This window comes from Saccopteryx bilineata, chromosome 10 (genome assembly GCF_036850765.1).
Source record: "Saccopteryx bilineata isolate mSacBil1 chromosome 10, mSacBil1_pri_phased_curated, whole genome shotgun sequence".
NCBI lineage: Eukaryota > Metazoa > Chordata > Mammalia > Chiroptera > Emballonuridae > Saccopteryx > Saccopteryx bilineata.
In genome coordinates this window covers 14235209-14260971 of record NC_089499.1, presented here as the reverse complement: position 1 = coordinate 14260971, position 25763 = coordinate 14235209, and the positions used below count along the sequence as shown (strand labels likewise).

General features: G+C 51.0%; 1 protein-coding gene across 3 annotated transcripts in view; it reads left to right on the top strand.

Annotated features, from left to right (window-relative positions):
* The window catches only part of CTDSPL (CTD small phosphatase like), a 129104-nt gene extending 105629 nt beyond the window's left edge, over positions 1 to 23475 (top strand). For 2 of the 3 annotated variants that reach the window (XM_066244413.1, XM_066244414.1), the window contains exons 4-8: positions 4094 to 4195; positions 8427 to 8483; positions 11854 to 11946; positions 15704 to 15889; positions 19771 to 23475. In XM_066244413.1, coding sequence (XP_066100510.1) covers positions 4094 to 4195; positions 8427 to 8483; positions 11854 to 11946; positions 15704 to 15889; positions 19771 to 19896 — 564 coding nt within the window. In that variant the 3' untranslated portion in view covers positions 19897 to 23475. The other variant, XM_066244415.1, reaches the window with a different exon arrangement.
* The last annotated feature ends 2288 nt before the right edge of the window (positions 23476 to 25763 follow it).

Sequence of the window (25763 nt, the reverse complement as noted above, 5' to 3'; positions counted from 1 at the left end):
CTTGAGGCTTATGTCATTATTCCTCTAGTGTTTGAATGGTTTCGTCATTACACTTAAATCTTGGCTCCATCTGGGATTGATGTTGATGTTGATGTAAGGCAGGAAGTATCGATCCAGCTTTATTTCCTTTTCCAAGTGAAAAGTCATTTGTTTCCACACCATTGACTGAGTAGTCCGCCTTTTGAACACCTACTGGAAATGACATCTTCATCTGCGCTTGATGCTGAAGGTGCCACTTAATAACGGTCGTGTCCCAAGTTATGAGTCGGGATTTGGAGCTCTTCACACATCTTACTGGAAGTCTCCTGGGCTGCCCAGGGAGTTAGGTATGAGGTGAGGAACCAGTGCAGCAGGACAGAGAGACAGGTTTAGAAACCACCGCAGTTTGGGTGGCGGTGGCTGAAGGTGAGCGCTCCAGTGCTTCGGCCCCAGGGAGGAACACCCTGGGGCTGTGACCTGCCTCCCGCCTCTCCCATGCTCTCCCTTGGATCACGCGCCATACTGATCCTCACACGGCAAGGTTGACGGTGTACCTGAGTCATAAAAATGCTGACAGGATCGCCCTGGCCGGTTGGCTCAGCGGTAGAGCGTCAGCCTGGCGTGCGGGGGACCCGGGTTCAATTCCCAGCCAGGGCACATAGGAGAAGCGCCCATTTGCTTCTCCACCCCCCCCCCCTTCTCTCTGTCTCTCTCTTCCCCTCCCGCAGCCAAGGCTCCATTGGAGCAAAGATGGCCCTGGCGCTGAGGATGGCTCCTTGGCCTCTGCCCAGGTGATAGAGTAGCTCTGGTCTCGGCAGAGCGACGCCCCGGAGGGGCAGAGCGTCTCCCCCTGGTGGGCGTGCCGGGTGGATCCCGGTCGGGCGCATGCGGGAGTCTGTCTGACTGTCTCTCCCCGTTTCCAGCTTCAGAAAAATACAAAAAAATAAATTAATTAATTAAAAAAAAAAAATGCTGACAGGAGAGGAGAAATTTGTTTTCTAACCGTTACGTTTCTCTGCTGTTTGCCTAAGCCTTTTAATACGCAGTAGGATACTTTTCCCCTCCTAACCCGATGAACAGCATAGAAGCAGAACAACTATCCTAGTTAAAGATGGTAGAGTTTCCTTTGCGCCCTCCTGCCCTAAGTAGGCCCTGGGATCTCTGCGCTGAACTCTGAGACTTGGGGAGCACCGTGCGCAGACACTAACCTGAGAACTCTAATCGCAAAAAATAAATGTAATATACCAAGAAGACACACTACTACACCTGTAAGCTTTGTGAGGGTGCGGGGGTGGGGAGGGAGGTACTTGGAGGAAAGGAACTCTAGAGTTAACTATTCATGGCTGCCAGGTCACTACCAAGGACAGGACATTTCAGATCTATTCCCAAACCTTGGATGGCGAGTCATGGTCCCTTCTGCCTCCCCGCTCCACCACGTGTTTGCTCCCTCCCCCTCCCCCACCTCCTTCACCCCCCTGGCAATGCTCCCCACACGCTTTGGAGCAAGTGATTCTGTATATATAAAAGACTCATCTTGGCCTGACCTGTGGTGGCGCAGTGGGATAAAGCGTCGACCTGGAACACTGAGGTCGCCGGTTCGAAACCTTGGGCTTGCCTGGTCAAGGCACATATGGGAGTTGATGCTTCCTGCTCCTCCCCCTTCTCTCTCTCTCTGTCTCTCTCACTCCTCTCTCTCTAAAAAAAAAAAAAAAAAATCAATAAATAAAAATTAAAAAAAAAAAAAAAAAAAGACTCATCTTGATAGAACTGGTGAGAGAAAATTTGCTCCAGGACATTTTTTAGTTAATGATTGAAGCATCACCTGAACAGATCAATTGAATTAGCAAAGCACTATTGCATTTATATGTTGTCCTTGCATGTTCTAAGGACACTGCTGTCCAGAAGAATTCTTACCAGTGGTCTGGAGAATCTGCATTCGTCCAAAGCCAAGCTCTCAGAGGAAAAGGCTAAGGATTAATGGAACCCTCCCCGTCCGTTGCCCCCTGCCTGGCCTTGCAGCCCAAATGCTAAATCAATAGCTTGCTAAATATCCTTCTCTCTCTTTTCTCTCTGAGTAGGACAGTGAGGCATTTTACTGACTGCTCACTCAAGGACTGCTTGTAAACTGGGGGTTAAATATGCTAAGAAAGTAATTTTTATTCTTGGGTTTGTAAAATAACTTGAGCCACTTTGGGCAGATCTTTGATGTTTTCAGATATGCAAGGGATAGAATTTTTAGAGCCTTATTTTCCAAGCTAGCAATTACATAAAGTTAAAATGTTGTCTTGGTGCATAAAGGACTAGACAGATACACACCAAACTGAAAAGGGAGCCATCGGGGAGAAGCAATGAGGGGCATGGGGAAAAGAGCAGGGTTCTCGTGTCTATAGTCTTTACAATGAGAATGTGTTTTTATTACATAACTGTGTAATAAGAAGTTGAAACAAATTTTATTCTCGTCACAACAGAAATAGCCCAAATCCTTCTGTTCACTTACAGAGTTTATCACACCCTGTCTTCCTAAAGCACTTTTTGATATAAAACTTCTTGCAAGTTTAAATTTTTTTAATGTCCTGCTTGCTTGCTGGTGTAGAGTGGACACTGTCCTTCCTAGGACCCTGAATCCCAGGGCCCGTGTCTAAAGCACGTCCCTGCCCAGTGCCGCCAGGTTAGGGATACTGCTTGTGAGCTTTAATGAGAGCCAAGGGAGTTGGGAGGCCGTAAAGGCTTTATCTTCTAGGTGATGTTGGAGAAGATGAACACACTCACTAGAGAGAGCCCCTCAAGAGTTAGAAATGCTCACGTCCCCCCCCCATGTAGCCTCATCCGGGTTAGCCCTGCCCAGTACCTCCTGGCTGCAGTGACCATTGCACTTGCAAATTTACCTAACCTGATGACCGCCTGTTACCTCCACTATTGAACCAGCTAAAGTCCAAAATGAACAACTATAGATCCTCAACTAATGTGCTGTTTAGACACACACCCCCACCAAAATAAAAGCCTTTTAAAAGGGAATACCTCTTGACTTCTTTTTTTTTTTAATTTAAGAAAGTGAATTGTTCGTTCTTCAGTGGCTAGGGACAGGTCTTTTCTTGTGTTTTGTTTTGCATTCAATATTGAACAGAGCTTGACTTTCTTCCAGGGCAGAGAATTAGCTTGTTAACATTGGATATTGATTATGCCACAAAGTAAACTGAAACACTTCAAATCACTTCCAGAAAGAATGAGGTTGTCTGAAGATAATCTAGTGCTTTAGTAATTCTTTATGACCTTTTATCACAAGGTTAGAGTCAGCTACTACAAAGACGTATAAATAGATTTTCTGGCTGACACACAGCATGTGGATTAAAGTATAACTTCCAGAGACAGAATTCAAGAGGTAAAAAATGCTATATTCACTCACACCACTGTGGGGCAGGCGCAAGGCAGGGCACTGAACCTGGGAAAGTTCTAGTTCTGTTTCCTGTTATTGGAGGTCCTTTGGATTGCATTTTATTGGTGGATCTATAGTTTCTCTTCAAGTTTCTGAAAATTTCAATCACTAAATATATATACATATATACATATATATATATATATACACATCCTGTGGTTCCAATATAGCTCTGCAGATTATGTATGTACCACAGTGAATTTCAGATAAAATGTGACCTCAAGAAATGGGCCTGCATAGAGTATCTATTATAATTAAACATTCATTTCTATAGTCATTCATTTGCATATTTCATTTTAATAATAGCAGTAACCACCATATATGTGCCAAGCAGACTGTGGGCATTTTATTGCAATTATAGCTGATAACAATAGCCTTTCACGATAGATACTGTTATCCCAACTTACAGCCAAGAAAGAGACAGAGCTGATATCCAAACCCAGGTCTGTCTCATTCCAAAGCCCTATCATAGCCACTCAGACAGTGGCACGGTATTTGGTAAAACTTCAGTTGCAAACTGCGTATTCCTGTTAATGTTAATAAAAGTCCATGATGTGCTTGGCCAGGCATTGAAATGTTTGGTTTCCTTTTTAACCTCATTGACCTAGTATAATACAATAATAAGGGGATCGGTTTGTCTTTTACATCAAAGTAATAGTAACGATTCTTATTTCCCTTCAGCCACCAGCTAAATACCTCCTTCCAGAGGTGACGGTGCTTGACTATGGAAAGAAATGTGTGGTCATTGATTTAGATGAAACATTGGTGCACAGCTCATTCAAGGTAAATCAACATTCGAAAACCATCGGTGATCTCGGGGCTCTGGTCACAATTGGATGAAAGCTTATGATTGTTCGTGGATGACTTCATTGTTCGTGAAGAAACCCCCACTCACAGTTGTTTATTAACTCAAGTGAACATTAACTCAGGTAGTTGAATATTAATATAATTAGTTTGGGGGGGAAAAAGTGCTGGGCTTCTAATCCCACTGAGACCTCCTCCTTGTGTATGAGGTTTGAGTTCCCAACACTTGAACCCCTGCAGAAGGCCTTTCGGGGGGCACGAGGCAGGCAGTGCACCAGCGGCCCAGGACACCACGGTGTATTTGTCAAGGTAACCAGAGTGCCATATGTTTTATCGGGAAGGGGTAAGGGAGGCACTGTCAGAGCAACCTGCCATCCTGGAAGTTTTCCCAGCCCAGTGTTTGAAAGCTGTCCAACACTGAAGAAGACTTCCAGAGATACAGCCTCCAAGCAGGTTCAGCCGCTGGTTCTGACCATGTTCCCGATAAGACGTTGCTGGGAAGTGTATAAGCTTCGGAGCTCAATGAGTCTCTACCGGCACGACTTCTGGCCCGAAGGGCTCGGGGCTTCGGTGATGGCCAGGTGAGCATCAGAGAGACTTAATTCTGTCGCCTTCCTCGCTCGCCAGCTCCCTGTCAGGAGAACAGCAAAAACTCTACATCGGGAGGGTGCGGCTAGGAGGTGGAGGGATTGAGCAAAACAGAAAAAGGGAAAGAAAACCCAAACCCATGGACCCGGGCAACAGTGTGCTGATTGCAGGTGGGGTGCGGGGGGGGGGGGGGGGGAGGGTCGAGGGGGATGAATGGTGGTGGACGGAGGCTGGACCTGGGGTCGGGAGCACACAGTGCGGTGCACTGATGATGTGCTGTGGAATTGTGCACCTGGAACCTGTATCATTTTCTTAAGCAGTGTCACCCCAACAAGTTCAATTAAAAATATTTAATTACAAATTACCAGAGGGCCTCCATGCAGAATAGCTGTACTTACACTATTAAGAAATGAGGTTTTTTTAAAAAAAAAAAAAAAAAAGGAAGAAATGGGTTAATTAACCATTTTTTGAAATGGAATTAATTATTTCAAAGAGGCACGTGACGGAAAGGTTTGGGAATGGGGGGTCGGAGTGCTGGGGAGCAGAGACCATGCTGAGGGTCCTGGTCCTCTTCGCCTCGGGCAGTTTCTGGCGGTGGAGTGGCTCTACTCCCCGCCGGCCAGCTGGACCGCGTGCCACCCCGTATCCCAGCCCAGTGCCGCCCTCATTCCACTGAGAGAGTGAAGGGCTCCGTCGTGATGGGCCAGGTGCCTCGTGTGAGCCGTCATCATTCCTTTATGGCATTATGGGAAGTGAAAGAGCCGTGGCATTTACCTGCGGGCCTGAATGCCAGCAGTTCCTTTCCCGGTGCCGCTCTCACTGAACAGTGGCCTTCCTTGACGGGACAAGGCCAAGGGCTGGTCGTGGAGCGCTGTGGGAGAGTGGAGGAGGGGCCCCATGCACTTGAGCAGTGTGGGACGGGCTGTCTGGCCTCTAGGCCATATGGTTCTGCCTCTCCCTCAACACCTCGCGGGCCCTCCAGGGCTGGTCCAGGGGCTGCAGTGGCCTTAGGGCCCAGCTCAGCTCTGAAAGGCACTGGAAGCCTCCCCTCTCCCCCCTGAGCCAGTTTCTCAGAACTTTTTCAGGTCCCTCTGGAGGGGAGCCCTGTAGAGCAGGGGTCTCTGCCTGTCTCAGCACAGACAGCCCCCCCCCCTCCAAGCAGCTCTGGGAGTGTGGGCAACGCTGGCCAGACCGCCCAAGGCTACCGAGGGCTCCTGGCTCCAAAGGCGGGCCTTGGCAGTCCTCGGTGTCTCCAGGGCCTGGTCGCAGGGCATTCACAGGACAAGCTGGTATGAACAGCATCTTCTCATTAATGTGGGCATTTCAGAGCCCTCTGAGAATCCAAAGACTGTGATCCTCTCTGCTTGAAAATGTACATCAGTACAACACACAGGCTCACGGACCTAAGTGAAGAACCCCAGCTTTGGCCCCGGCCAGGTAGCTCAGTTGGTTAGAGCACCACCAATGTGCCAGGGTTGCAGGTTCAATTCCCGGTCAGGGCGTATACAAGAATCAACGGATGAATGCCTGGATGGGTGGAGCAACAGATCAATCTCTCTCTCTCTCTCTCTCTCTCTCTCTCTAAAAATCAATACATAAAAATTAATTTGGGCCCTGGTCGGTTGGCTCAGTGGTAGAGCATTGGCCCAGGATATGGAAGTCCTGGGTTTGATTCCTGGCCAGGGCACACAGGAGAAGTGCCCATCTGCTTCTCCAGCCTTCCCTCTCTCCTTTCTCTCTGTGTCTCTCTTCCCCTCCCACAGCCAAGGCTCCATTGGAGCAAAGTTAGCCTGGGCACTGAGGATGACTCCATGGCCTCTGCCTCAGGCGCTAGAATGGCTCTGATTGCAGAGGAGCATCGCCCCCTGGTGGGCATGCCTGGTGGATCCCAGTTGGGTGCATGCAGGAGTCTGTCTGCCTGCCTCCCCACTGCTTCTCACTTCGGAAACACACACACACACACAATTACTTTGGCCTCCCTGACACCAGCAGTGAGAGGGAGTCAAGGACAGATGCTTGCTGTGAGCTGGGGAGTGATTTTTCATTTAATATACTTGGTGGAATACGATTTCACGATCTCATGCCTTGTGAGAGCTTCTTCCGTCAGTCGAGTCTCCTTTTGTTTTTTGAGCATGATTCTGTGTTACAGCTGGAAAATTATTTTAGTTGTGAACTCATCCTTGGCCTTCCAGCCATAGGAGTGAATAAACTATTATCTCAGACCTCAGGCACTCTGCCATGTGCTTAGTAGTGGTTCTACGGTTTTGTGTTTCCCACATTTCTTCAGTTTACATACCGAAGAAGACTGCGTGTTTGTCCAGTGGAGGGCTTCAAGGCAGACCCCAATTCAGAGTCTGATTGAGAGTCTGTCCCCCACACTTCCACCCAGCGGCCAACACGCAGGGTCTTCCCTCCATCCCTCCTACTTGTCCCAGGGGTTTGCAGCCTGATGATTCTCTCGGGCCTCTTCATTTGAGTCGTTTTCTATCTAATTTGTGGAATTCCATTTAGAATTATGTGTGAGTTCATCATTGAGAACATAGTGAATGCTGAAGAATCCTATTTGAACGGTTGTAAACATCATTAATATTGTCAGCCTTTTTCAAAATATCCAGCAGTTTGGGAGTGTGCTGGGTGTTGTGTTACTTAGACCAGAGCTGGCTAGGGTGGCCTGAACGCCCTGATGCTCGGGACTGGATGGAGCCATGAACATTGTAGAGACCCGTCGCAGTAGCGATGGGAGAGAGGAGAAACTGAGGTCCAGAGAGAGGAAGAGCCTGCCCAAGGTCGTAGTGTGTGGCCTAGAGCTTCGCCCCCACTTTGTGTCCTTGGCCTGAGCCTCTCCTGCCTATGACAGGGCAGCTGGCATTGGTAGGTCCAGTATTAATGACTGTCCCCCAGGTAGCACTGCCCCGTAGGACCCTCGGGCTCTGATCGCTTCCCTCTGGTGGCCGACAGTGGTTCCCTGTTATCCCGGCGGGGCTTTAGAGGAGAGCTGACTTCCTGGGGGGCCCGCCCCCCCAGCCAGGCCCCTCTACCCTCTGTGGTGGAGGCGAAGGCAGGCAGGCCCCTCTACCCTCTGTGGTGGAGGCGAAGGCAGGCAGGCCCCTCTACCCTCTGTGGTGGAGGCCAAGGCAGGCGATAAGGAAGTTGAACAAAGATGTTGAAAACGTAACGATATGCAGAACAAAAAAATAACATGCTTTTCTGCTTGTGCTTATTTTAAGGAACCCAGACATACTATAAGGTCCTTCTCCTGGACTGTTTTTTGGTTTTTTTTTTCCAATAATAAAAACACTGGTACAGCCTGACCTGTGGTGGCGCAGTGGATAAAGCGTCAACCTGGAAACGCTGAGGTTGCCGGTTCAAAACCCTGGGCTTGCCTGATCTCAAGGCACATGTGGGAGTTGATGCTTCCTGCTCCTCCCCCCTTCTCTCTCTCTCTCTCTCTTTCTCTCTCTTTCTCTCTCTCTCTCTTTCCCTCTCTATAATGAATAAATAAAATCTTTAAAAAATAAATAAATAAATAAAACACTGGTACAGGCCAGCTTTTTTCTTGCTAAAATTTTCCATTTTATTTCAACCTCTCAGTGTGATTAATTATAGTTTCTTTTCTCTCTAGCCTATTAGTAATGCTGATTTTATTGTTCCGGTTGAAATCGATGGAACTATACATCAGGTAAGGAATCAAAGCTAGGTCGGAGTTACAGTTAGCGTTTTTTTTAGTAATAACATTGCTTCTGAGCTTTATTTTCAAATTCCCGTTTCGGTAATAATCTCATTATTGAATCAAAAAGAGGCAAATTTTTTAAAATAAATACAATGGTTTTCTGCTTTTTTCACTCATGAATTTGTTTTACACTGAGCTTATAAGGGAAATGCTAATCTATTTGTACATATTAGATGTGGTTGCAACTTCAAATGGTTCTTTGATTTGATGAAGACATTTAGAAGTTTCCATAACCCCCACTGGTCTAGCTTGATGGTCTAATTAACTTCCTAGGGTAATTGCTTTCGGCTACTCTCCTAGCAGGCAACAGGAAAATGCCACAAGTCACCCAGTTACGGTGGATTCTCAGGAAAAGTGTCCATTTCCAATGCCAGCCTCTCCAGCCTGTTTTTGTCCCTCCTGCATCCTGTTCTCCAGTGACTCGTTAGCAGAAACCCCGCCCAAAGAGAAAGGGGGAGAGGTGTGAGTTTTGGGGATCCGCAGGCAGCATTGAAGAAAGATACCCTAGTCGGTCAGTGTGCATCTTTGTTCTGATTTTTTCCCCTTATCTACCTAAAGCTTCCCCGGGAATAGCTTCATTTATGAATATATTGGAAACATTGTAGGAAAAGTAAGTAGCCTTGGAGGCCGAGTAATGAGGGGAGTTCTATCGGGTTTCCCAGAGGGGCAATCTGACCATCTTCCTGTCGGCCCTGTGGTCTTAAAGAGAGAGGCTCTGGACTGATGATGCATTTATATCCCAGAAAGGGAAATATCTTTTGCTGCTTGAGCCACAACAGGATGTCTTTCCTTAATGATGGCCCTTGTCTCTAGTCCTGGAGGGTAGGGTGTCAGAACTTGGCAAGGCCTTGGAAATCAGCTGGTCCAGCCTCCTCCTTGTCCAGGTGGGGAAACTGTCGCAGCCAGAGAGAGTGCTATTTCCAGGTCATGCAGCGTGAAGAATCGAAAGGCGACTTCCGGGGCTCTCTCCCTGACATTTCCGTCCCTTTCCTCCTCTACCAGGAGGTCCTGTCAGGAAGCCGTCCCTGGAAAAGGCAGCTTTGTCCCTAGCATCTCCACACTTCAAGCTTTTAAAAGCCATCAGGGAGCCAAAACGACAGGCACTTGGGCATTTAAAACATTTGCAAAAGCATCAACTGAATTAACTTAGCATCTGAGGAGCAGTTAAGGCTTCTGCATTTATTATCTTGGCTCATGTTACAAAGTAGTGAGACAAAGGAGAGGCTGCCCGCTGGCATGGCAAGGATTAGGAAAGACATTAAGGCTACGTGACTGTGAGCATGACCCTCTGGCCTGACCTGCTATGGCCAGACCATTCTTGGAGGAGCCAGCCCAGCTCCCCTAGCCTCCCTCCAGACTGTTCTGTGATTCACTTGGCGATAGATACCCCAGGGCACCGGGGCTGGGATCAAAAACTCTCTCTCCTGAGGGAATGAAGCCACAGGCGCCAAGAGGAGGACCAGAGCCCTGGCGAAGGCCGTGGCCTCGTTCAAGTAATCCAGGATAGGCTGTGCAGGTCCCAATGGGCCTATTCTCGGTTACTTGCACGGGGACGCGGGCCTGGACGCCGGCCTCCAGGCCCAGCACCCTCCTCTCGGCCAGAGCCGCCAGCTCCAGAGCTCCCAGATCAGCCTCCTGCCCTTTGCACGGAGCAAAGCTTGCTTTCCAAGCAGTTTTCCCAGGGAGACTTGAGGGCCACAGGCCACAGTGTTTCCTCCAAGAGTGTCATGGGCAGAGGGAGCGCCTGGAGCTACTGCAGCCCCGGGCCCTGCCCTCGGCCCCCACCCGGCCACCCAGCTCCACAGAGCTACTGGCACCCACCCCCACCCAGTCTGCTCCTCCGGCCCCTCGCGACACCCTTGGCCACAGACCTAGGCTCGCTTCTCTCTCAGCCAGCCATGAGTTTCCCACCTCGTCCCGGCTCTCCAGGGATTCCACTGCCCACAGCAGAGCCTCTGAGTGGTGGGCGCCCCCCCCCCCCCCGCTGCTGCTCCTCCTGTAGCAGGTGCGGCTGCCCCCACGGCCATGCACAGCCCCGCGCACGCTTCTCTGACCTGTCTTCCACCCGTCATCTTCTGCCACTTCTCCTATCCCCCCCACCCCCGTCTCCCCTCTTCGATGACCATTGTCTCTGAAGGGCTGGTCGCGAAGGGCCCTGGCTGTTCCCTCGCACCCCAAGGATTTTCAGTCCTGTCTCATGCTTACACTGTTTCCTCTGCCTGGAAGAAGCTCACTGATCCTTATTGGCCTGGTGACCTCCGACTCATCCATCAGGGTCCAGGCCAAATATCAGCTCCTGCGATTCTCTCCCCTGGGAGCGGAGTGAATTGTCCTTAGCGCACCCCTCTACTACACCTCTCAGTGTGCCTGTGTGTTTTCATGTATTTGTGTGTGTGTCTGCTCTAGTGTGAGCCCTTTAAGGGCAAGGCCTGCTTTGTTCTAATTGCTTCGGGCTGAGCACAGAGCTGAGGCTCAGTGAACACGAACTGAACTGAATTTTTAACCAGCTTGGTGTATTTTAGGGAAGTGGCTGATTTTGAATAGAATTTATTCAAGTTTTAATTAGTTCTCCCCTCCTCCCCCCTCCTCTGTCCTTGCTCACCAGCTCTGCCTTCTCAGCCGTCCCCCTTTCTTCCTCCTGATCTGTTCAGGCTCCGCAGGCAGGAGCCCAGAGCCCAGGCTCTCGAGAGAGGGCTCCTCTTGCCCCCCTCTGCTCGCTGGCCGTCCTGATGGCTTATTTCTGGGGCCTGTGATATTCACTTTGGCACCAAGCCCAGGCAGAGTAGCCTCTGTGGCGTCCAGTGGGCGCCTTCCCCAGCCCAGCAGGAGGGTGCTTCCTCTGCAGGTCTCCCTCCCAGGGCGGTGTTCCAGCCAGGGTCCCCACAAGGCAGTCCCGGACCTCCAAAAGGACTCCCCTAGACCATGGCCTGTGTCCACATAGAGCCCGAGCCGGAGCACGGAGCACGTGCCGAGAGACCCATGTGAACTGAAGGAGTCATTTCTCACACACCAAGCACCACCCTTCCCCTCCCTGGTTTCGCAGAGCCCCACGATCCTCGGGACCACGGTCAACTTTCCTTTCTCCCCTGGAGGGGTGTCTGCCCCGCGCTCAGACCTGAGCCGAGTCTGAGGAGTGTGTCTGGTGTGAAGTGCCACCTTGGAGTACACCGCCCGTCCCCAGATCGGGGTCTTCATGCCGTACATAGCCCCCAGGGGCAGGAGGCAGGAGCCGTCGTGGGAATTCTTTCCCCAGCGGTGTTGGGGCCCCGGCCATCCTCATAGCCGCTCCCACTGACCAGAGCGCCCCCTACCGTTGCAGGTGTATGTGCTGAAACGGCCACATGTGGACGAGTTCCTCCAGAGGATGGGGCAGCTCTTCGAGTGTGTGCTCTTTACTGCCAGCTTGGCCAAGGTGGGTCTGCTCCCAGCCCGAACCCCCAGCCCCTCCACCCCGGCCCCTATCTGTCAAACAGCCCTTTGTTAAGGTGGGGGGAAGCTGTTTCTATGGTGACACATTCCCACCCCAGATGGGATGGATGCAGGCCATGTGCATCGCACCAGCCTGCAAGGCTTCTGGGTTGCCATGGTGACAGGGAGCACTTGGAACAATGCTCCATGAAGTTGCTGCAGGAAGTCACTTAAAGCTGGTTGTCCACAGAGCAGGAAATCACAAATGTGTCCAGCGTAACCATAAAAGGTGTCACCATCTCGACCCGGTTTCCTGGCAATCAGATGGTAGAAGCTCAGCCTCTGTGCCCTTGGGTTAGCTCACACGGGTTTGTAGGAGAGGTCAGTGCCAGTGACCGACCAACCCTCCTGCCTGGGCTGAATGGGCGTTCTGACTGTGCTAAAGAGTCCTGTGATCTCAGGCAAGTTAGTGCGCTTCTCGTGCCTCAGTTTCTTCTATCAATTGGGGAGAACGTCATCTAGTTTGTGGGATTGGTCAAATTAATGCACACAAAGGGCTTAGAATAGTGCCTGACTCATGCAGAACGTGTTCATGGGCACCTGCTGTGTTCTGTGCTGCACTGGGCACTGTCACATGGTGCGTGCTCTTCATGTTCATTGTTTATTACCAGTTATTAGTGATGATAAAATAATTGACACATGATTCACCCTCTAGCTTGATATGAATCTCTGACCAGATAGTGGTTTCTTTGCCCTCTCCCACTGTTTAAGGGAATTACCAGGTTCACAGGGATTCTCAATATGGTTTAGTGTGTCCGTGTTGTGCAGGACAGACAGGTGGGCCCCACTCCTCAGGGAAGGTGCTGGCCATGACCATCTCTCAGGCCTTTTTCTTCTTGTGACGGGGGTGGGGGAGGCAGGGACAGACAGGAAGGGAGAGAGATGAGAAGCATCAATTCTTTGTTATGGCTCCTTAGTTCATTGATTGCTTTCTCATATGTGCCTTGACGGGGCTTTGGGGGGGCTACAGCAGAGTGAATGACCCCTTGCTCACGCTAGTGACCTTGGGCTCAAGCCGGCAACCCTGTGCTCAAGCTGGTAAGCCCACACTCAAGCAGGATGAGCCAGCGACCTCAGGGTTTCCAACCTGGGCCCTCTGCATCCCAATTCAATGCTCTATCCACTGCACCACGGCCTGGTCAGGCACCATTTCTCAGGTCTTAACTCTGTTTGTTAGTCCACCATTGGTGTCTCTATGGGCACCTCAGAGACTCGGAGTGGCCCCGACGATGAGCTTTGTGGAGCCCCCGTTAGCCATCCGCCTGTCTAAGACCTGCTTGTAGGACTCGCGTGCAGCTGCCTCCCCCGTGTCCTGTGTCTAGATGGCTCCCTGCTCTGCATGTTGGGGTCTGTGGCTCTGGGTTCCCAGGCATGCTGCTCAGCCAGCCGGGGCATTCCTGCTTAGGGCCATCTCTCTGCCATGGCCGCGGTGAGAGAGACCCTCACCTGCACAGCATCCTGCCAGGCTTGGGAACCCGTAGACACGAATCCAAAATACAGGCCTTACTCTTGCCAGTTAAATAGAGAGCGTGACCTCGGGAAAGACGGACTCTTCCCTGGCGGATTCTGGCATGTGAGTGGCCCCGAGACTGGCGGTGCTGTAGTGTCCGTGGCTCTTCTGCCCGTGCTCTGGGGCGCTGAGGAGCCTGAAGTGACAAACGAGGAAGTCGTAAACAGGAAGACTGCACCCGTGTCAGCGGACGGAGAGTTGTTTTTTCTCTGGCAAATTGAAAACACTCCTTGTTGGCTCGTCCCCAGCACCCGCTGAAACACCCTTGTTGAGACTCTTCCTGGACTGCTCCCACCTGCCCCGCCATATGTCTCCAGGCCTTCTCTCGATGCTGCTACTCCAGCCTGGCTCAGCCTTCCGGCCTCTTTCCTCCCCGATGCACGAGTCGTGCTGACAGGTGGGCACTGCCCGGGGCTTGGGTCTGGCTCAGCTCCCAGCCAGCACCGTTGGTGCAGTGACCTCCTGGCCCACCGCCGAGGGGCCAACAGGAGCCCTGAGCTGACTGTCAGATCCCTTCCATCTCTGCGCCCTCATCCTAGTTTCTTTCATCCACTCACCCGCCCAGCAGGTATTGATATTTACAGCGTCCCTCCTGTGTGCCGAGCCCGACTCGAGGCACTGGCGCACGGCAGACAACTGGCGGCAGAGTCCCAGTGCTCGTCAAGCTTCCATCCCCCAGCTCAGCTCTTAGGCCTGGGGCCTCTAGACCTCGACCCTCCCCTTGAAAGATGAATGCCGACACCAGTGTTGAGGAAGAAGAGGAAATTAACTACCTTTTCCACGCAGGATGAGCCCCCATCACCCACCCATGTGGGCTCGGCCACCCTCAGGATGTCGGGGGACAGACAGGAGCACTTTGTCCTGGGGTCAGAGCTGCAGCTAGGGTGTGGCTCTGTCACCCGCTGGCATCTGTTCTGCACTCGGGCCACCATGCCTTCCCCTGCTGGCCGTCCCCACAGCACCAGCCCTCATTACGCTCTGTGCCCCAGGCAGAGTCGCTGGAGCCTGGCGACACCTGGCGTGCCCTCCGGCGCGGTGCTGAGGCCTGGCTCGCCCCGGGGTGGGCACAGCCACCCTTTCGCCGCCGGCTCCAGCCACTCACTCTGCCTCTGTTTTTTAGATAGCTTTATTTCTGCAGATTTTCCCTCAGGGGTGACCCCTTGGTTTCTTTATCCATTTCCTCTTGCCCTGGGGGAGATTCCCCACGTCCTGAGTGGGGGCCAAGCAGGATGGTTCCCAGATACAAACTGGACTCAGACTTCCTCCCATCAATTCCCCGGGCTCCAAGGAAATGGAAGTGGGTGTCTTGGTCCCATCCTGAGACAGGGACCACGGGTCGGGCCCAATTTTCAAGAGCACCTCTAGAGGGCAGTGTGGCTGCATGCCACACAAGCCAATTTAAGAGTCAACTCATTCATTCACTGACAAAACCAGTATTTACTGGACCCCTGCTCTGGGATAGGCACTCAGCAAAGAGCTGGGGATGCCATGGTGACCACAACAGGCAAGGCCTGGGCCCTACAAGTGAAGAGAAACTAGAATAACCCCACATGCTTGTTAGCTCTGAGGGAAATCACTGTGAGGGGATAGAGTAGTTTCCCCGAAAGGAAGATGCGGGAGGACTCTAGATGGATGGATGCTGCGGGGCACCCATTCCTGAAAAACGAGGATACAAGGGAGGGTCGTGCAGAGAGCTGCAGAGACTGTTCTGGGCAGAGGGGACACTGGTTCTGACCATGGTCACAGCCAGTGTGGCTCATGTGATTCGAGCTGCAGAAATCACGCAGCTGCAGCAGGAACGGGGAACGGAGGTGGGGAGTATGGGCCTTATTCCAAGGGAGTGGGCCGGAAAGCGGGCCAAGAGGAAGGTTCTAGAGGCTCCCACAGCCGCCCCAGACCGAGAGCACAGAGGCCTGGACCAGGGCCATGACAGGGTCAGAGCGAGATGCAGGTGGACTCCAGATATTTTTGGAGATGGGACTGACAAGAATTTCTGATGGATTGGATATAGGAGTGAGAGAAATGGAGGGATCTGGGGTGTCTGACACAGAGAGGAAAATAACCAGGATCCTAAAACATCGGCCGACTTAAATCCCTTTCTAGACAAGAAAGCTGCATCTTGCCGCCGTAGGTCAGGGTTTCCGGGCTCTCCCCCGGGCGCCCCGCCTTCATTGCGACGCCTGCTTTCCAGTACGCAGACCCCGTGGCCGACCTGCTCGACCGCTGGGGGGTGTTCCGGGCCCGGCTCTTCCGAGAATCCTGTGTTTTCCACCGCGGGAACTACGTGAAAGACCTGAGTCGCCTCGGGCGGGAGCTGAGCAAGGTGATCATCGTGGACAACTCCCCGGCCTCGTACATCTTCCACCCCGAGAATGCAGTAAGTAGCGCCGAAGGTCAACAGCGAGCGCAGGCTCCGCCCGAGCTCCGTCTTGCTGGGCGCCCACCGCGTTTGTACCTTCAAACACCTGGGCCGGGTTTCTTGGCCTTTTCCTTGGTGAAATCCCCACCCTGCCACTTGGCAACGGCGTGACATTGACCAGGTTTTATCTGACCTCCCTGGGCCTCCGTTGCGTCATCTGTCAAATGGGAATTGCAGGAATGCTCATCTCGAAGGATTGGGGGCGGATTCAGGGGCCGTGCTAGTGATGGGTAAGTGCTCAGTGAGCCTGTTTCTGCTTAGCATTTTTTAGTGTCATTACTGAGAAGGGTTCTGTCTGTCATGAACCTCCGGAGCTGGCTGCTGCCCAGTTCTTAGGACCTCGGAAGATTCGGAAGGCCTCGGTGACCCTGGTCGCGTCAGAAGGCCTGGGTAACATCTTCAGCGGAAGTATTTCTTAAACATGAGTAAATAAAACACTTAAGTAAGGTCTTCGGATAAGGCTGCCAGGCTTTTACTGCCTTGTAATAATGTGTAAAAAGCATACAATGGGAACATTTCCTACATAAAACTCCCTGGAGCGTGGCAGCTCTGTGTCTACTCACCAGGTGCAGCACGGCTCTGAGAACAGGACACCTGGCGCCCTGTGTTTCCAGGGGAGGAAAGATCGGCCAGCCGGGTACTGACTGCGGTCCCCTCAGCAGTAGCCACACAGCAGGCCCTCAGCGCAGGCAGCGGCCCCTGGATGGGAGGCTTCCTCCCAAGCCCTGGCTTCTCAGGCTCAACAGAAGCGCACACAAGCCCCTCTTCTTGAGCCCAGAGCTTAGTGGCTCCACTTACAATGTAAAAAATGAGTCCAGGCTAGATTCAGTCAGTGCATGATCATGATTTTAATAAACCTTCAAATAAATGATATTTAATTTGTTCACTTTAATGAGTTAATCAAATTCAACGTAATGCATTTTGTAGTGTAACAGATAAGGATTACTTTTTAATATAATCACAGTCTGACAAAAGGAACAGTGTCTCATATCTAATATCCAGCCTGTGTTCATATACTCCCTATTATCTCCAAGTGTTTTCTTCCATTTCGATTGTTTGAATCACAGTTCAGAAGAGACATTTGGTTACTTGGTCTCTTAAATCTTTTATAATATTAACACTTCTTCCCCTAGCCCTTTGTCTTTCATGCCTCTTGTTTGTTGAGGAAATTCTGGTCACATGTCTCCGTAGAAATTTTCTACATTCTGGATTTGCCTGACTGCAGCTTCATGGTAGTGTTTGATATACTTTTCTAGCCACTGTATTTTCTTTAAACACAAAGCTAAATCAGATAAGATTCAATTTTAATACACACACATACACACACACACACATATACACATATATTTGGGGAGGGGGCTTGAAGAATACATCATAGGTGGTATTATGTGCCTTTGTGGTATCACATCAGGGGACATAATGTCAGGTTGTCCCACTTCTAAAGATTTCAAGCTGACCTTTGTTCGCCTGATTTGTCCATGTTAAAATTCCCTGTCGCCCTCTCACCTAAAATGTAAGCAGTCTCTAAGCACCGCCTACATCCCGTTTCATTAGGAATTGCAAAATGGTGATTTGGAAATTTCATCATTCCTTCTGCACTTGTTGGCTGGAATTCTACTTTTTTTAAATTAGACGTGCCATCATTGACCGCTTCTTATACCCTAAAGTTCAGAACCAAGGTAAAATCTTGGTTCTTTTTCTTTAATTCTACAATTTCAGAGTAATGAGTTGGTGCTCTAGCAACTTCCCAAAGTAACCAATGATTTTTTTTGGGGGGGGGGGGGTTAGCATCATGAACTCCTGAATTTTTTTTTAATTATTGCAATTTAATCCATTCATCATTCTTTTATATGCTTAAATCTTCACCATTGGCCAGTAGACACCCTATCAAACAACAGGAGCCTTTGATGGCTTCCTGCTTTCTGATACAACAGGGTGTTCCAGGCTCATCTTGTCGTTTTCCTGCGTCAGCACTATGATCAGCCATTTTTCTATGGAGCCTGGTTCCTATTAGTAGCAGCGGTAGGTAGAGACCACAGTTTGGGTGGGTTCTCATTGTTGCTGGAATATCCTTTGCTTCTCGCCCTTTCTACTGAACAGAGCTAAAATATACATATTCTTTTTTTTTTTTTCTGAAGTTGGAAACGGGGAGGCAGACAGACTCCCGCATGTACCTGACCAGGATCCGGCCAGGGTCATGATTTAGTTTTAATGTCAAGAATATGTATATTGGCCCTGGCCGGTTGGCTCAGTGGTAGAACGTTGGCCTGGTGTGCTGGAGTCCTGGGTTTGATTCCCGGCCAGGGCACACAGGAGAAGCGCCCATCTGCTTCTCCACCCCTCCCCTCTCCTTCCTCTCTGTCTCTCTCTTCCCCTCCCACAGCCGAGGCTCCATTGGAGCAAAGATGGCCCGGGCACTGAGGATGGCTCTGTGGCCTCTGCCTCAGGAGCTAGAATGGCTCTGGTTGCAACAGAGCGACGCCCCAGATGGGCAGAGCATTGCCCCCTGGTGGGCATGCCGGGTGGATCCCGGTCGGGTGCATGCGGGACTCTGTCTGACTGCCTCCCTGTTTCCAACTTTAGAAAAATACAAAAAATAAATAAATAAATAAACTAAATCATAAGTTCACATTGGTTTTTCCAATTCAGTGTTATAACAGAGTTTCTATTTAATTTGTTTTTGTATTCACATTCCCTTGTGGGCTGAAACCTTGAATTCTGAAAGCTATCAACATCATTACATATTCGATTTATTCTATGGTGTATGTGTAATAACTTCAAAATAGCAGTACTAATATTATTACTACTAATAATAAGACAATTAGACTCTTTTAGGGTTTTTTGGAGAAACTGACAGACAACACCCTATTTTTTTTAATTACTTAAAATAATTTTCTTTGTGCTTATGTCACCTAGCTCTTGTTTATTGCTTTTCTTTTCTTAATGGTTTCATTTTATTTCAACCACGTAATACACGTACATGGTTCCAACATCAAACCTGTCAACAAAGATAGATGTAGGTAAGTTTGTGCCTGTCACGGCCCTCTCCCCCATTTCTGCCCCTTGCCTTGGGAGTAGTCAATTTTGGGTAATCCTTACCTTGTTTAATTTTTAAATTACCTAATGAATTATGTTTGTAAACGGTATTTAGATTTGTAAAAGGGTCAAAATATTACTTTTAAACATTTTTTATTTCCCCCAATTTTTTTTAAAATCTCTTCTCCCTGGATACCACCGCCCCTGTGTCTAAAACGAAAGGAGAGTCCTGTCTGAGCCTGTGGCTTCAGAATGGCCTGAAATGTGGTATTTCTCCTTTAAATTGGCCGATGCCAAGCCTGGGAGGAAGTTCTCCACAGCTCTTTGCCCCCAAGGTGCCACAGTTACCCTAAGTGCACCCTCCTGGCCCCTCTACACAGGCCCCTGGTGTCGGTGGTTGGCAGGTAACCTCTGACTCCGGGTTCTCTGAGGTACAAGGAGGTGGTTGATGGACAGCATCTTGTTTTGTTTTGCTTGGAAACTGACAAGCAGCAAAGCTAGCTCGCAGGTGTTCTGCACTCTGGCCACCTTTTCTGCGGCCTGAAAACGAAGCAGGCAAATGCACGTGAACTGGGTACAGGTAAGCTTGCCTTCCTGAGCCATCTCCCGACCCAGGGTCCTTTGGGTCGGTCTTAGTTGGGAAGCGGGAACAAACAAAACGATGATGGGGCGGTGGTGACCGTTATATCCCAGACCTCCCTACCAAAGGAGAGGTTCATGAGAACACGAGCACCCGGTCAGGCCAGGAGCAACCCCCCAGCCCCGATGCAGCTCTGCTGCCCCCTGCACGCCCTGTCTTCCAGGTGCCTGTGCAGTCCTGGTTCGACGACATGACGGACACGGAGCTGCTGGACCTCATTCCCTTCTTCGAGGGCCTGAGCCGGGAAGACGACGTGTACAGCATGCTGCACAGACTCTGCAGCAGGTAGCCCCGCCTCTGCCCGCCGCGCCTGCGCACTCTGCAGCCCCTGCCCGCCCGGGACCTGCCCGGCCTCCCGCCCGGAGGGCTGAGCGTGAGGACACTTCGTGCTCCAGGCCACTGGGCCAATGTGCCACACCTACCTGTTTCATTTTTTTAAGAACAGAAACAACTATTTTACAATGAACTCTTTTAACGAATTTCATAAAGGAACATGCATTTTACTGGATTTGCTTTTCTTAAAACATACCAAAAAGAAAAAAAAAACTGGGAAAAAAAAAAGCTTGATATACCTATCAGACTTCTTTTCAACTATCCTCACCTTCCAAGCAGACAACCTGTCCCCTTTTTCCGCAGCTCGGAGCTGCTGACCCAACTCGGAATCTCTTTCCTACAGGATGAAGTGCCTTTTTGAATGTTATTTTAAGCTGAGAGTTAATTTTTCTACACAACCTATTTCCAGTCATCTTTTAGTCTTTTATTATCTTAGAGTCTCTAAAAAGATAATGATGACAATTTTCTAGAACCTGGGGGGGAGGGGTGGCGAGGTCTGGGAGCGAGTCACAGGAGCCCGTGCCCCCACCGGCGTGCCCGCTCCTCCGCCCGTGTGGCGAGCTGCAGGGTCAGACTGCCGATCGGAGGGGTTTTTTTTGTGACGGAGTTGGTGTCTCCATTCATTTCTGATCCGGTTTGGGATATGTCTGCACTTGTGTGGCTCAACGCTTTGGGAAACAATAGATTCTTTTGTATTATGATTTTTGATGGTGACAAATTGCTCTTGGGGTCGCATTTGTCTTCCCTTGAAAAGTGGCGTCATGTCCCTTCTGCTTCCACAGGACTTGCCATCCTCTGTATGCTTTTTTTTGTTTTGTTGTTGTTTTGAGTAGAGCAGTTGCAAGAAACTGAAACCCTTGGATTTAAAGGAAAACAAATCATCTGTTCATTGATTTTTTTTTTTAATCTACCCTTTCCAAAAGCTGAATACACATGGAGCTGTTTGGGGGTTTTCTTTGCTGCTAACCGTGCTGCCACCAAATGGAATTGACCAGCGGCTGTTACACTGTTCATTGCCACTGTGCCTATGCTCAGAATCTGCTCACTGCGAAGCTGCACGCTCAGACAGGGTTAGAAACACAGGCGTCCCGCCCCATTGCGGACACACCGCTCTCCCCTGCCCCGGCGCTGGCCGCGGGAGTGCAGAAGGGTCCAAAGGGCCAGCACACCACACAGCGGCGGTGTTCACTTTAAACTGCAGTCGGCGTCAGAGCCTGTGATAAAGCTGACTCTTCTCCCTTGAGAACCTGTGGCCTCGGCCAGCCACCCCGCTGATGCGGCCCAGGTCTTCTCTTTGGAAGCACAGCCTCTTTCTGAGCAGGCGGTGGGGGGAGCCTGTCCGGACGTGGGACGCGTCCGCCGGAGTCAGGGAGAGGAAGGGCTCCTTCCCCGAGCGGGAGCTCCGTGTGCGGCCTCGGCCAGTGAGATGTTTTAAGCAGTGCCATGTTCCTTGTTGGACAATAAGACAGTCTATAAAGTGTTGCTCTTAAAAATAATTAAAAAGAACCCTTTTCGTGTTGGCACCCTTGCCTTAGTCCTGTGCGGGCTGGGCCTCCGCCAGAGTACTGGTGGGAGCGACTGGCACTAACAAGACTGAAAATCGAGTGTCAAAGTAGTAAAAAAAAAAAAAAAAATTATTTTTATGTTTTCATTCACAAAATAGTGAAGCCAGCTGCCAATCACGTCCTGGCCACAGCACTTTGGTCTGTGGACTGCCCTGCACTGAGAAGTTAGTGTTCAGGGGTTACCCGGTCTCCCAACATTCTGAGTGTCCTGAACCCAGTAATCCACATGCCAATGAAAATAGAAACGGTCCCTTGCTAGGCATGACCATGGGTAATGACAGTGACGTGGCAGATCTGCACGTGCCATAAACCTTGATTTGGAGAACTAGTCATTAAATGAACCCGCTGCCTTAAATGTCGTGAATGTTGCAGTCAAGTGTCTGATGTGTGCTGAAATCCACACGCAGCTCGTTGGGGTGGTGATGAGAGCCCGAGACCCTCACCTGTGCCCCTACTCTGTTGGGCATCGCAAGGTCTTGTTCAGAATGGAGGGGGCCGAGAGGACAGAAATTTGAGAATACTTCAGGGGAACTGAACCTAGAAATAGTGCCAGATGGAGTGAAGACACTGGCAGGCTTGAGCCAGACACTTTACCTAGTAGTTCCTGAAACCGGGCGCGCCAGGCCCGAACCCAGTGCGGGGCCCTGGACGACGGAGCCGGCTCCCGCCACGCAGACACAGAACGTCTCGGGAGGACCAGGGAACCCTCTGAGGGTTCTGGATTCTGTGCACCTTATTTGACCACACTCCAAAATTCCACTTTTATTTTAATTCCTGATTCTGCTTTATGTACATAATCAAAATATCTATATCTATATATATTTTTAATCATCTACATGTAAATGAAGCAATAGATTTCTAACATAAGGCCGAGAAATGAGGTGAATGTTTGGGGTTTATGTTTTTTAAGGTAAATACGGGTATTGTTTTTTAATTATTACCTTTTATTAAATTGTGGGCTTTAAAAACCTAATTGAAACCAATTAGCGATTTCTCTGTGCCATATACTTCCCATGTTACCAAAACATCCCTAACTCTAGCCAAAAGAGAAATCTGACCTCCTGAGTTTCCATGGTCCCGTCTGTGCCAGGTTGGAATGTAGTCTTCTGGGCAAGTATTTTTGACATGAAGATCTGGAACAGGAGACCTTGGGTCATAGACTCCGGCCCCAATGATGTATGACATTTGGGCTGGGCCTTGAGGGGAGGTGCCCAGGCACATCTGAGGTTGTTACTGCTCTGTCTTCCGTCACTCTGGAATCCTACGTGTTGGTCTGTGGTCTCACCCATTAGCTGTTTATAAACAACGCGTTTGTATACGAAAGAGGAACACCGCCTGTCCTGGCTGATGGTTGGTGGGGAAGCTCCTTTGACATGGTGCAGTTATGATGAGATGACTTTGGAGATGGTTGGGGACTCCCTAATGACACTGATGTGTCATGGTCACAGCCTTCGAACTTTGGGTGTAAAAATGAAATCTGTAAGTCGGTAACCTGGCACCATATTTACAACCCTGTCTTTTTTTAAGACAGCTTTCTAATAAAATCCAGAACCACACAGCCCTATGTATGGTCAAACACTCGTGACGTTTGTGCCTCTGCTTTCCAAGGTGCTGTGACGGACAGTGGCATGCCAGGGCCAGAGAACAGTGGAGAGCTTGAAGTGCTTGCAGTTAGTTGCCTGTGCAAAACTGACTGGCTGCCTCTGTTCCTATTTTACTGTAACTCAGTGGGGTCTGTACCTGTTCCATTCTCCAGGGAGCTTCTCTGCAGACTAACCCCTCCCCACCCCCCACGTAGTGGAGATGCTGGTGTCTGGGTAGTCATGGATTTCTGTTGGGACATTTGAATGTGATAAGCAATCCAGCATTCCTCGGGAAATATTACATGTGGAATGTGCACGTTTCCAGGGGCGAGCATTGTTAGCAATGATTTCCTTCCTGCCTGCCAAAAATAAACACGTAAAACTGCGCCCTCTTGTGGATGGACTGCTTCTCTACCGGCAGCGCCTCTGTTCTCTATTCTCTACCCACCACCCAGCCTCTGGAGTGTGGGAGCAGTGCTGCATGCTCTCTGGAGCCCCGGACCTTGACCCTAGGGGGAGCCAGAGACCCTTTCAGCCCAATGGCTTGTCAAAAGCGGTCTGGCTCACCATTTTCCCACAAGAATTCCAGCCCTTTCCAAATGCAGAACCATAGCCCCCACCCCATGAGAGCCACAGGCACGGTGTGTGCTGTGGATGGTGCCTGACCCCACAGCCCTTGGGTACGCTGCCTGAGATGCTTCTGCAGTCTCTTTTCTGTCCGTCACAGGGATACAGGGTTCTACCAGGCATGTTGTTCATCCCAAACAACACCGGACCGGGTGTGTCAGCCCAGGAAACCTAACATTGACCCAGAAACAAAACGCAGATCTCCCACAGCTAGTCACACTGTGCCCCAGGGTGCCCACTGCACAGTGGAGCAGCTACCCTGGCAGAGAGGTCCCCCCAGTGTTCTCCCCAGGGTCTGGACTCGGCGGTGTCCCTGTCCCTCTGTCACTCCTTCGCCATACTCCCTGGCCCTCTCTTTGCCATCTCTTGCCTCCCCTGGCATTGCTCCCCACCCCAACTGCCTCACACCTCTGCATGCAGGCAGACAACTGGTTGAGAATTGTGGCCGCCCCGTGACGCTGAGGCATCTCAGTGAGCATCCACAGACCCTCAAATAGATGCAAAGAAAACACAGGTCACTAAGAGGTCGCTTATTTGGGACTTGGACATACTGAGATTTCACCACCTGTTTTTTTTTGTTTTGGTTTGAGCACTGTAATGCGGGTGGTCAAGGCCAGGCAGGTCCACACTGATTCGGGCAGACAGTAGAGGAACTGCGGAGCGGGAAAGCGGTGTGCCGTTCCCGTTTATTAGATTCCCGCAAGCGGGCGAGCAAACAGGGAAACCCGCTTCTCACGGCAGCAAGTGAATCAAGAAAATAGCCGTAGCCCCTCGCGGTGGTAAGCAGGCAATCCACGCCAAAGGAAAGTACCCATGGCCTTACATAGGCTATACACACATGGCTTTGCCACGTGCTCACGCTTTAATCGTGCTCCTATTTTACTGTAACTCAGTGGGGTCTGTACCTGTTCCATTCTCCAGCCTCACACAGGTGTTTCTCCTACAAGCACTTATCAGTATATTCTAGGACCAAGGAGTGAGCCCGAAGCCCGGGAGGGTGGGGGAGGGTGCAGGGGGCAGACAGCTTGCACTTATGGATAAGGGCTGCAAAGGGGGCTGTGGCAGAGTCCCCGGAGTAACCTGGGAGGACTGCATGCCGGAACGGATGCCAGGGCTGCCAGGCTCAGAGCCACCAAACTAGCCTGGCTACAAGCCTGATCTCAGGAGAGCTCACCTGACCCTCAGGAGGAAGCCGTGTGGGCTCAAACCTGACAGCTGCACCTACAAGCCCGGTGATTCTCAGCTCTGGCTGCCCCTAGAATCACCTGAGGGCGCTTAAAAACCTGGGTCCCTCAAAGACCCCAGCCCAGCCCGATCTGAGTGTGGGCCTCAAAGGTGCAGCCGGGCCTGAAGACCCCTGCTCTGCCCAGCCATGGAGGAAAAGAAAGCCCCCCCAGGAAAGGCCTGTCACTCCGGTAAGTCAGCTTTCCCAAGGCAGGAGTGGGGGGTCCTCAGGAGAGCCCCCGTGCCTAACAGCTCTCCGCCTGAAGCGCGGGCAGAGTGGATGCCCCCAATCCTCACTGGAGCACTGGGTCACACTGCCCGCCATGGGCGTACCAGCCAGCCACACCCTCTCCTTTGTGGGAACCTAGGACGATTCTTGGGGCAGAGGGCATGGGCACTCCACACAGCACCTCAGAATAGTGGCCCCCTGGGCGCAGTTCCCCCTAGGGTCCCACAACAAGCTCAGAGAGTCGCTCTCAGGCGTTGCCAGCCCTGGTGACCATGTCACTGCTCCTCTATGACCTGCACCCAGATGTAGGGGACCCACGCAGGCCCAAGGCTGCTCTTCTCAAGGGTGGGGGCCAGGGCGTTTTCCCAGGCTGTCAAATCCAAGACCCGAGTCAGGCGCCCCAGCCCCAGCCCCTGCCCCGCCCTGCCCCTCCCTGCCCCTCCCTGCCCTGCCTTGTGTCTGCCTGGGCTGCGGAGGGACGCGGCCCTCTGCTGGGCAGGGTTTCCATGAGGCGCCATGTTCTGCACCTGTGAGGAGAAGGGGGAGGACCCAAGTGAGACCCAGGAACCAGAGCTGCGGGCGCCTGGGGGCGGGG